Genomic DNA, 12,231 nt, shown 5'->3' on the forward strand with positions numbered 1-12,231 from the left:
AACCAGGCCGGACACCTCATAGGGACTGAGCACACCTTGAACTCATGCCTTCTTGCTGGAGGGGAACCCTTCTTGTCAGCCAGGTTACCCGGAAGGGTGTAAAATAAGGAAAATGCAAAGGTGGAAATTCTTTATTTTTTTCAACTTTATTTTAACCCTTTGCGAGTGGGAGGGGCGCTCCCCCAGCTGTTCTTGGGGGCCCTAGACCCACTTCCAGCAATATTGGCCTGGCTCTGTGGGGGGCCTAAACAGGGGCTCAAGGCCAGGGCTGCTGGGCACTCAGAGGCAGAGATCGAACTGGCACATTGCAGGCATAAGACTCCAACCCCTAAAAAAAAAAAAAAAAAAAAAAAAAAAAGCCCTTACTGGGGGCAATCATCTGGCACTGCAGTGGGGACATGGATATATGGCTTGGAGACCAGGCTCAGGGCCTTCTCCATGTGCTAGGATGTGCTCTTTGTAGTTGGACTCTTTCCCTTAGGCCTAAGTCAGGGGTCTCAAACTCAATTTACCTGGGGGCGCTAGGAGGCACTTGGAGGTGAGGCAGGGCTGCCATCAAGGGATTTCGCTTACCGAATATTCACAATAAAAAAATCGCATTAGTAAGAAAAATAATCGTAAAAAATCGCATTAAACAGAACTGCTTGGGGTAATGCGAATGTTTAATGCAATTTTTTCTTACTAATGTGATTTTTATTGCGATTATTCGGTAAGCGAATAATCGTGAATACTGCGATTTTGAAGGCCAGCCGGCCGGATCGCGGGCTGCAAGTTTGAGACCCCTGGCCTAGTCTTTTTTGTTTTGTTTTGGGGCCTCACCTGATGATGCCCAGGGGTTACTCCTGGCTATGCACTCAGAAAATCTCTCCTAGCTTGATAGACAACCATGGGGAATGAGACGTTGGGGGATTGAACCTTGGTCCGTCCTAGGCTAGTGCATACAAGGCAGATGCCCTACCCCTTGTACCACCACACCGGTCCCAAGCCTGAATCTTTATATCAGGCTTTCTACAATTTTCAGTGCGGGAAGTCGCCCTGGGTAGAGAAGAATGCTCTCTGGGGCCCGAGGCCCACTTCTCTCCAGGCCTTAGCCAACGCCCAGCCCATCACAGTGGGTTCGCACTGGGAGCCAATGGGCCTGATGGCTTCTTCCTGATGATTTCCAGGTCCTCGCAGTCCCCATAGTCGGGCTCTTCCCCGATACGTCCAAGTGTCTGTGGGCAGCTTGCCTGATCTTAGAGACAGGGAACCAGTGGTATGGACGTGTCGTTGAATGTGTGTCCGAGTACTGGGACGTCTCTGGAAATGCGAGCTCCTCCAGCCCTTTTAAGATCTGAGCAGTAAAATTCAGGCTTGAAATGCGCACTGGCCAGTCACAGGAGAGCCCCCCTACCCAGGTTACTCCAAGTACTGGTTTACTGCCCTTGTGAGAGAAGGTGAGACTGCTGCCCTTGATTTTGTGTGCTGAGCTGAAGCCCCAAGGGCACTGGGAAGATTGGGTTGTGAGACAAGGTCTAAAGGGAATTGTTCTCTATGGCACAGAGCTTGTGGGGGGCTCACAGTAGTGCCTGATTCTGCTGTTAGGCCCCAGATGTTTCCTCTACTTTCAGACTGAATTCTTGATTTTACAGGAGAAATCATGACCTCACACCCTTGGCCATCCCAGTCCCTCCTGTTCACAAGATACCTACCTTAGCAATGTAGGGATAATTCTTCTGTAGAACTCTTGTCAACAACCTAGAATAAAAAAATTGGAAACATGGTGTCACAGTTAAATATCAGAAAAGGGCAGAAAGCTCCAAGAACATCCTTTCCTTGAAGGAGAAAAGACCACAGACATGGAGCTTCACGGAACTAAGGAGGAAATGTGGCTGGAGAGAGTTCAGGGGGACAGTGTGTGTGGTGCAGGTGGCCTACCCCAGTTCAGTCTCCAGGATGGCATGATACCCTGCACTGCTGAGTGTGGGCCAACCCCCAAAAAAAAACCAAATAGTTTCCCCCTCATTTTAGATACACACACACACACACACACACACACACACACACACACACACACACTCCCCCTCATTTTAGATACACACACACATTCCCCCTCATTTTAGATACACACACACACAAACACACACACATCCATCCACCATCAGCAAAGGGAGAACTGCAGAGGCTCCTGGGGCTGGAGAGTTTGGAGAGTTCAGGAATATGTCAAGCCCGAGTTCAGTCCCCTGGTACCCCTGCACCCCACCCCAAACACCATTGGTGTGGCCCCATGTAATACAGAGAAAAAGATAGTCATTTCGCCATGTGAGTAGGGCCCTGGCAGGTTATGGGTCAGCCTCTGTCCCGTCCCCAAGGGATGGATATTTTCAAGGACGAAGTGGTCAGGGACCTGTGTTCTGGCAGAGGCCCCTCCTGTCTCACCTGTCCTCGAGTCCCCTAAAGCTGTTCCCAATGATGAGCATCTGACAAGAGGGCGTCGGTATGACCAGTTCCTCCACAGGAGGTTGGTTGTACAGGGCTGTGCCACCAGTGCGGCATGTAGAAGAGGGTCAGCTCCCCCCGAAACACTCCGCTTCCCTTCCTGGGGACAAGGCACGGAGAGGGATGATCACCAGAGCTTTCCTGGGACAGTGTGCTCAGGACGTGGCCACCTCCCCCAAGCACAATCTACAGGGATGGACATGGACCACCAAAACCATCTCAGGTTCAGTGAACATAGGTGTATTTGTGGATCTGGGCAAAACCTGAAAGGAACACAGCTTGAGTGGAAGGGCAGAGAATGACTGCCTCTGGAGAAGAGGTATAGATGTGGGGTGTAGAAAAATCCCTGACATAAACTGGGACTTGGGGCCAGAGCAACAGGGACAGCAGGGGGGGGGGGGTGCCTTGCCACATGGCTGATCCAGGTTCCATCCCAGCATTACGAATGATCCCCAGGAGTGATTCCTGAGTGCAGTAGAGCCAGGACAGCCCCTGAGTACCGCTGGGTGTGGTTCCTTACCCCCCAAACCGAAAGCAAATTGGTAAAGTTTGAAGTTAAACTGTCATGTTCAGAAGAGAAAAAATTCCAGGTTTCATTAACCAATGCAGATTACCCACACCAAGAAAGCTCAGGGCTCACCAAAGGGTTTCAGGGCTCAGAGCAAAAGAGGCGAAGCCCATGTCCCAGGCTTAGGTCATTTCTGCACTCTGACCCACACAAGCATGTCCTCAGGAACCTCATAAAAAAACGTAGGGCTCTAGCCAGTTATACCAGACCACACCTGTCCTGCACCTCCCACCTCCCTCCCTGCAGCTCCCCACATTCAGAGCAGGTAGTGCTTGCTCAAACCTCTGCCTCTGCCCAGGAACCCTCAGTCTCCTCCCAAAGTTGGGAGAACTTCCTTCTGGTTTTTGGTTCCAGGGACTGGCTCCACCTCACCATTCATTCATTTCTGTGATGTTCTTTGGGCCACCAACCAGTGATGCTCAGGGCTTACTCCTGGTTCTGCTCAGGGGTCCAGGCTTTGCTTAGGGTGCCCTGCTTACTGTGCTATCTCTCTTTGCCCTTGTCTTGTATCATGTCCTCCTCAATCCCCCTAGCTCTATGTAATCCCCAGCTCATGAAATGAGTTTGTTTTCCCTGAAGGTCCCAGAATTACATATCATGACTACTCTAGAGGCCCCTGGGAAAGGCTGATGGGGAAGAGCAGCTAATGACACTGGTTTATGAAAAACTCAGCCAGGTGCAGGGCTGGGCTATCACCTCAGAAGAGGAAATGGTCTGTCCCTTTGTTCCTCTCCTGGGATAGGTTCAGTGCTAGCTGAACACACCTCAGAAATCACCAGAGTCACAGAGATGTGTGCATGTTACTTGGGGAGGGGGTGGTGTCAGGGATGCTGTGTTTATACCAGGATGGAATCAGGGCTTCCAACATGCGAAGCAGCCCACCCCCCCCACACTTGTCTTCCAGCCTGACCCACCAGTAATGGATCAGTCAATGCCAACTTAGCAAAGTGGGCACAGGCTTCTCCTCAGCTTCTACACTAAGTGGCTCTGCCACCTGTCTCCAGGCCAGGAGATGGCAAACTGCTGGCTCACGCAGCAGTGACTGCAGAGAAATGTCCCAGTGTAGGGAGGGCCCGGCCCGCAACCACCTACCTCGTTTTCACTAAGAACAGTCAGGCCCAGGGATTGAAGAGCTTCGATCTCACACGGGCTGAACAGTGGGTCATACACGTAGCAGTGACTTGGAGGAATCTAAGGGAAGGAAGAACACTCAACTCCAATGCCTGCACCCACAGGGAGCAGAGGCTCCCCACTTCCTGCTGGAGGAACCCCAGGGTACCTGGTACTTCTCCAGAAAGAGACGCAAAAACGCTAGCTGGTGCCTGGCTATGACGCAGGTGGAGAAGTTCCCAAGGCCGTAACACACACACTTGAGGGGCCTGTGGGCTGGATATGTTTCTGGGAGGGAGTCGGAGGTGGTATTGAGGCTCAGGTTGCCAAGGGCTTCTGAAAGAGGCACCATGTGGGTACTCAGCTGCTCCAGATGTTTCGAAAGACAGCTGTTGATGGTTTCTGAAAGAGCAGGCCACCAACCCGAGTCAGTGGGCAGGCAAAGCACTGACTTGTGAACCGAAGAGCCTGTATAAGCAGCAATAGTAAGGACTTGCCCCTCAGACATGGCAGGAATGAATGGGCCTCCATGCCCACCTCTCGGACAAGACAGGGAGCAGATGGAACAAGTTGGTTCCAAACAAAATGAAAAGCAAAGAGCCATTCATTTCCACAATAAGGTAGCAATGGGCATACGTCAAATTAGCAGGGATCTCTTTAAATAAAACACAGACTTGACAAGGTTGCATGGAAAGCTGCTTGTATGCAGTAGCCCCGGTCTGATTCCCAGCACCACATGGTTGGTTACCCCAAGAACTACAGGGAGTGACTTCAGAGCCCCTGAACATTGCTGGACAAGGCTAAGAAAAACCAGATGGAAACTATATGCAGGCTTGGACTCCAAGCATGACCAGAAGCAACCTGAGCACTGAACCAGGAGTAGCCCCTGAGCACTCGTAAGAGAACCAGGTTGGTCACTATCTTTTACATTATACATAGGAGGCAAAGTCGGGGTGATCCTTGAGTGCAAAGTCAGTAGTAAGCCTTGAACATTGGGGGCTGTGACCCAAACAACTAAAACAAAACAAACAAAAAAAGATTCCTCTAGGGAAGGGCCACAAAATGTTGTATGGAGGGCCGCAAAAGGCCCGGGGGCTGCGAGTTTGAGACCCCTGATCTAAGGTCTGGTTGCTATGCTACACAGAGTAACTAAAAATCAAAGGATACAGACTTCAAGTCCCTCTTTGACAGTAATGGCTACAGTCAAATGTTTCCGCTTCCCAGGAACTATCCTGTCAGCTATCCTAACTCTAATAAACAAAACAAACAAACAAACAAAAACCCAGAGCAAAAAACTAAAAACAAAAAACCTAAAAGAGTAAACCAAGGCTGAAAAAATACAGGATAAAAAACTCTTTAAGTCTGGACAAGAGTAATAGCAGAGCAGTCGGGCATTTGCCTTGCATGCGACTGGGACAGACCCAGGTTCAATCCCAGGCAGCCCATATGGTTCTTGAGCCTGCCAGAAGTGATTTCTGAGCGCAGGACCAAGGAGTAACCCCCTGAGTGTCACTGTGTGTGGCTCAAAAACAAAAAACAAAACAAAAGCCCTCTAAGTCCCTCAACAGTAACCAGCGCTGCAGTACCTTCATGCCGAGTTGTTAATAATAACTGATGGGGGTCACACTATTATTTAGGAAAAGATTGCCACTGCATGGTCCGGTTGGTACAAGTGAAGAACAAGTGCAGGATTGATAAGGATTTCGTTAAAGAATCCACAGAAAAACATTGCTTCCCTTGCAGCTGGGGCATCAATGCTTGCAAGCACCTCCCCAGATGGCCTCGTGTCAGCCTCAAAATCACCCAATAGGGCTTTCTCCATTCTCCAGGAAACATAGGCCAGCGTTAGATAAGGACAACTGCTGGAGGTGGAGGGTGACCAAGTAGAGAAACAGGAACCACCAGAAGGGGCTGCTGATTCCGCCCTCCCCAGATCATGCCCCAGCCAGGCAGGAGGTGCCTACCTAGTGCGGTGCTCCAGAAATCAGAGAGAAGCAGGTCTTCCCTGTGGAGAAAGAAATGTGGGCGGATCATGGCATCACCTTCAGGGCTGCCGAAGGATGCAATGCCCACCCTGAAGTGCTGGGGAGGCCCAGGTGGCAAGCAGGTCTGGAGAATGTCCTGCCAGGGTGGGAAACTGAGAAAGGGGAAACTGAGATACAGTTCTGGACACAGAGAACCACAGAAGCTCCGTTTCATAAAGGATTGTTTGGGTTTTTGTTTGTTTTGTTTTGTTTTGGGGCCACACCCAGTGGTGCTCATGATTTACTCCTGGCTCTGAGCTCAGAAATCACTCCTGGCAGGCTCAGGGCACCATATGGGATGCTAGGGGTCGAACCTGGGTTCATCCTGGGTCCGATTCATGCAAGGCAAACGCCCTACCCCTGTGATATCGCTCTAGTCACTCATAAAGGATTGTTAAATGCACAGATGCAGCTTAGCTGAGCATTTATCTCCTCATCTCTGAACTGGAGGCAACCCCATTTCTACTATGGAGACACAGGGACTCAATAAACAATAAATAAATGAATAAATAAATAAATAAAGCTGGAGAGATAACACAGCAGTAGGGCATGTGCCTTGCAAGCGGCCAACCCAGGACAAACCTGGTTCAATTCTCGACATCCCATATGGTTCCCTGAGCTTCCAGGAGTGATTTCTGAGTGCAAAGCCAGAAGTAATCCCTGAATATTGCCGGGTGTGGTCCCAAAACCAATCAATTAATAAAATAAATATACTGCTTTAAAAAAATAAGCATAATTAAATAAGCTTCTGTTGAGGAGGACAGAAAAGGAAAGAAATCAAGGTGGGAAAGAAGATGAGAAAGGGAAGTAACGGGCAAACAGTACAGCTCTATATCCAAAGCACAGGTTCAACAACACTGAAAATATGAGACCTAAACCGCTACCACCAAACTTTAATGTGCCTGTCTGTCAAGGTGGCAGATGGGATGAGAGAGGTAGAGATGACAGAGTGTGGGAGCACTGGTGATGGGTGCTGACACTGGTGCTGGGATTGGTTTTGAAATATTATATGCCTAAGTCAACTGCCAATAACTGTAAACTGGGGACTGGAATGATAGCACAGCAGCTGGGTATTTGCCTTGCACGTGGCTGACTGACCCGGGTTTGATTCCCGGCATCCCATATGATCCCCCGAGCCTGCCAGGAGAGATTTCTGAGCACAGAGCCAGGAGTAACCCTGAGCACTGCCAGGTGTGACCCCCTAAAAACAAACAAACAATAAAGAAGTAAATATAACTGTAAACCATGGTTCTTTAATTAAATTTTTAAAAAGTTTAAGTATATGAAAAAAATAAATGGGCTGGAGTGATAGCACAGCAGATAGGGTGTTTGCTCTGCATGCAATCGACCCAGGTTTGTTCTCTGGCATCCCATGTGGCCCCTGCCAACCCTGAGGGGAGTAATTCTGAGTATAGAGCCAGTGTAACCCCTAGCATAACCAGTTGTGGCCCCCAAAATAAGAAATAATAAAATAAACAACCCCTCAACTCCTGTTATTTACATAGGATTCTGAGATGAAGGAAAACAAAATATAAACCCAACCTTAATTTGGAATAAGCCAATGCTACCTTGATTTATATATATACACTATGAACATGTTTAAAAATTGTTGAGAGTAAATCTTTATTTTCAGGCCACACCTGGTAGTGCTTGGCACTGCACCTGTCCTCAGCTTTACCCAAACACCCTTTAAAAATTCAGAGAAGGGGCCAGAGTGGTGGCGCAAGCAGTTGGGCATTTGTCTTGCACGCGCTAACCTAGGATGGACTGCGGTTCAATCCCATGGCATCCCATATGGTCCCCCCAAGCCAGGAGCAATTTCTGAGCGCATAGCCAGAAGTAACCCCTGAGTGTCACCGGGTGTGGCCCAAAAAGAAACAAACAAAAAAAACAAAAAGAACCACAAAACTTCAGAGAAGCTGGGAAGACAGTACAGTGTGTTAGGCACTTGCCTTGCATGTGGTTGGTCTGAGTTCAGTGCAGGGCATTAGAGTATGGTCCTTTGAGCATCACTGGGTATGATCCAACAAAATAAAACCAAAAAAAAAATTGCTGGTGGCTAGAGAGGCTCAGAGAGAAGAGGCAGTGGGAGAAAAGCACAAAGGTGGCCTGTAAGCTCCTCATGAAGTGAGAGAGCTGCAGTATACTTGAGCACAGTGCCAGCTGAGGGGTGCTGGCAAGTCTAGAACGGGGCCTGGTTCCTGTCTGCACAGTGGCTCCACACTGTGGATGGCAGGTAGAAGTAGAGAGTATCCAGGAAGATACTCAAAAATTCAGGAGAAGTAACAAGAATAAGGTGTGTGCTGTAAGCAACCTCACAGTGGTTCTCAATTATTTTTTCTTTTTTGGTTTTTGGCCCACATCTGGTGATGCTCAGGGGTTACTCCTGGCAATGTGTTCAGAAATCGCTCATGGCTTGGGGGACTATATGAGACGTGAGGGGATCAAACCGCGGTTGGTTCTAGGCTAGCATGGGCAAGGCAGATAGATGCCTTACTGCTTGTGCTACTGCTCCTCAAACTTTTTAAACAGGGGGCCAGTTCACTGTCCCTCAGATCATTGGAGGACTGGACTATAGTAAAAACAAAAACTATGAACAAATCCTATGCACACTGCTTATATCTTATTTTGAATCGAAGAAACAAAACAGGGACAAATACAATATGTGGCTTGCGGGCTGTAGTTTGAGGACCACTGCTTAAGCAAATGCATTGTCATTGACATTTTCTAGAAAATGTTTTTTCTCGGGTTCTGTCAGCCTTAGAAGAATCACCTAGCCTCTTTTGTTTGTTTTGAGGCCATACCTAGTGGTGCTCAGGCTCTGTGCTGAGAGATCACTCCTAATGAGCTTAAGAGACCACAGAACAAAGACCAGAGATGTCTGGTCTGCTGGGCTGCCAGTGTACAAGGCAAGGATCCTACCTGTTATACTATCACTCTGGCCCCCACCCAGAGTTCAGTACTTCCTGACAGAATTCAGGGGAAAAGAGCCTGTGAAATAGTCTAACAGTCCCAGGTGGGATAAATCCCTCTGCAGTTGATCTTGAGTGCTGACAAACTCTTTCACTGAATCCTTCTGAAAATGAATATAAATAAATGAACTATTATGTAAGACCTAGACTAGGCAGCATTTAGGGAGCACTCCCTGTGTCAGACCCTGTTCTCAGGGCCATTTAAGGTACAGAGTAAGGCAGGACATGATGGTGGGTAGGGAAATAAGCTTTGGATATGGAGACATTTGAAGCTGGGTTTGAGGGACTTTTCGTTTTTGAACTACATCCGGCAGTAGCAGGCTCTGTGTGTGGGGGCTGCTCGTAACAGAACTCAAGGGACTGTGCAGTGCCAAGGATTGAACCAGGTCTTCCTACATGCAAAGCCTGTGCTCAGCTCATCACCCCTGCCTTGAAACCCAGGTTTTGGAATCACATAGGAGTGGGTTTGAATTCCATTTCTTTTCTTTTCTTTTTCTTTGGTTCATACTGAGAGATTAGCGACATTTCTTCAAACTATGGGCGACCACCACCTGTTCTCATAGGACATATGTGTCCATGAACCCCTTGGATTTCAATCTGTGGGTATCAACCTTTCTACACATGTGACTGGCATGGAAGAGAGGTCTGGTGCCGGCACAGAACTGCTATCCTGGTTTTAAAAACTTCTTTTTCGGGCCAGAATGATAGCTCAGCAGTAGGGCCTTTGCCTTGCACGTGGCCAACACAAGACAGAGAAGGGTTCGATCCCCAGCATCCTATATGGTCTCCTGAGCCTGCCAGGAGTGATTTCTGAGTGCAGAGCCAGGAGTAACCCAAAAACAAACACCTGGCCACACCTGGAGGTGCTCAGGGCTTTCTTTTCTTTTTTGGGCTACACCCAGCGGTGCTCAAGGATTACTCCTGGCTCTGTGCTCAGAAATCTCTTGCTCATGGCTTTCTTCCACACTGCACTCAGAGATCACCTATGATGGACTCAGGGTTTAAGAGATGCAACCCCAGATCAACGTATGCAAGGCAAGTATCCGACGGGCTGTACCATAGCTCCCACCTAGATCCCATTCTTCCTCTTTGGGATCAGCAGTACATATCATTTACCAACCTGACTCAACAGCAACACTAAACACCAAGCACTGTTGGGTTAAGTGCCAGGCATTGTTCAAAAAGGCCTAGTGGACTTCGGAATGTTGAAATCGGTACTTTTTTTTGGGGGGGGGGGAGTTGGGGCCACACCCGGCGACGCTCAAGAGATTGATTATTCCTGGCTCGGGTTACTATATGGGATGATGGGATGTCAGGGATCGAACCCAAATAGGCCGCATGCCAGGTCAACGCCCTACCTAGCCGCTATGCAATCACTCCGGAGGGCCCCTGAATCTTCAAAGCCAACTGTTCCCCTTCCTGTGATCGCCTATGCAGTGGACCCAGTCCCACCCAGAGCTCCTGGAACTCAGAAATTCCCCCCATTCCCCCACCCGAGCGCCCAAGCAGGTTCACGCTTCCGTACGGAAGAGGAAGACTGAAGCTGGAGCAGCGCCGTACACCGCCGCCGCCACACTCACCCGGCGTCCCGCAGACGCCGCAGAACCCCCGCGACGTCCGCGTCCGCCTCGCGGGTCGCCTCGGCCTCTCGCACCTTCGGCCGCGAGCGTCGCGAGCGCCGCGGGGCCGCCGCCTGCCAGGGTTCCCGTCCGGCTTTCGCCATCATGGGGGCCGCCATGGGCGCCGCCATCATTCCCGGCGCGCTCGTGACGTCATCACAGACCGCCGACCGGAAATTCCCGCCCAGGGGCATCACGTGACCCGGTGCTGCTCCCAGGCGCGCGCGCAGGTACCAACCAGGTGGGACTCTGGGCGCCCCGCCGCCCGCCCGCCCTCCAACCCATCTTGGGGGTGGTTCACAGTCTGAATTTTGCACCCACGAAGCCTGAAGCGGGTTGCTCCGGAGGATGGGCAGCCCCTGGAGTCGCGGGGACCCTGGCCTTAGGCCGCTTCTTGGCGGCACCCCTGGGCCTCAATGGACTTGGGAAGTGTCGGAAGTGATCCAATCGCATCCTGGACCTGCGTTGCCCTAAGCGCCCCAATTTCTTTCCTGCTTATCCACCCTACTCTGCTCCCTATATATACCCTTGGCTCCCCACCACCACCACCTGCCTCCTTCAGGCCTCTGGTTTGACCCACCATGTCTTCAGGTCTGACCTCCTAGAGAGAAATTCCTTGCCCGCCCCCCACCTGAGAGCCCTTGCTCCCCACTTTCTATCTGCACTGTGCTGAGACAGAAGAGCTGGTTGGGTTAGAACCCAGGGCCCCTGGGAGCCTGGGGTGGGGGTAGAGTTTTCCCAGGTCGCTGGCCTTGACTCTCAATGCTCAGACGACCCCAGATCCCTGCTCCTTGCAGGCATCTAGGATACCCGAACATCACCCCACCCCACCCCACTCCACAGAAGCTCTCTGCAGGAGAAGGGATCCGGTTTGACAGCCCACTGGGACTCTCCTTCCTTAGACTTTCTCTCTCTCTGGGAATTGTGTTTCCACCCAAGGGCCATTACAGTCATCTGTTGGAGCTACCAACAGGATGTTGACAGGTGGGGAGCACATTTCTGAAACAGAAGCTAAGAAACAGTGACAACAGGGAATATAGACACCTGTGGGTGTCTGGGGGTGGGGTGGGGGGTGGGGTGGGGAGCAGAGACTGAGCTCAATGCTTGCTTTGCATGTGGGTTCTATCTCAAGCCATCTGTTGGCTTTCTAATGGGTGTGTGGCCCAAAATACAAGCAACTAAAAGGTTGTCAAGTGGAGGTGTGTTTTTGGAGACTGTGAGGGTGCTACATTTAGTAGGGTGGGTAAATACACCCAACTCTGCTTGACCTGTCTCTGGAGGTTGAAAGCCAGAGCCAGAAGAGATGGTTTTGGAAGGTGTTTGAGATTAAATGATGCCAGGTTCCTTCTGACTTCACAGTTCTTGATTTATCCCTTCTCTTGTGAGAATTTAAAAGTTTCTTGTTAAACGTTCTTTTTATTCTTTGGAAACTTGCCCAGTTCTGGGATCCTGCATGTTGA

General features: G+C 50.1%; 1 protein-coding gene across 1 annotated transcript; it reads right to left on the bottom strand.

The window, feature by feature from the left end:
* Positions 1 to 1,062: 1,062 nt before the first annotated feature.
* Positions 1,063 to 10,875, bottom strand: SRRD (SRR1 domain containing). The gene is given in 10 exon segments (XM_049788844.1): positions 1,063 to 1,196; positions 1,198 to 1,224; positions 1,226 to 1,333; positions 1,692 to 1,737; positions 2,419 to 2,474; positions 2,477 to 2,578; positions 4,139 to 4,237; positions 4,326 to 4,558; positions 6,121 to 6,161; positions 10,733 to 10,875. Coding segments are annotated over 10 exon segments (945 nt in total). The 3' UTR covers positions 1,063 to 1,106.
* Between the last annotated feature and the right edge of the window lie 1,356 nt (positions 10,876 to 12,231).

This window comes from Suncus etruscus, chromosome 15 (genome assembly GCF_024139225.1).
Source record: "Suncus etruscus isolate mSunEtr1 chromosome 15, mSunEtr1.pri.cur, whole genome shotgun sequence".
Lineage (NCBI taxonomy): Eukaryota > Metazoa > Chordata > Mammalia > Eulipotyphla > Soricidae > Suncus > Suncus etruscus.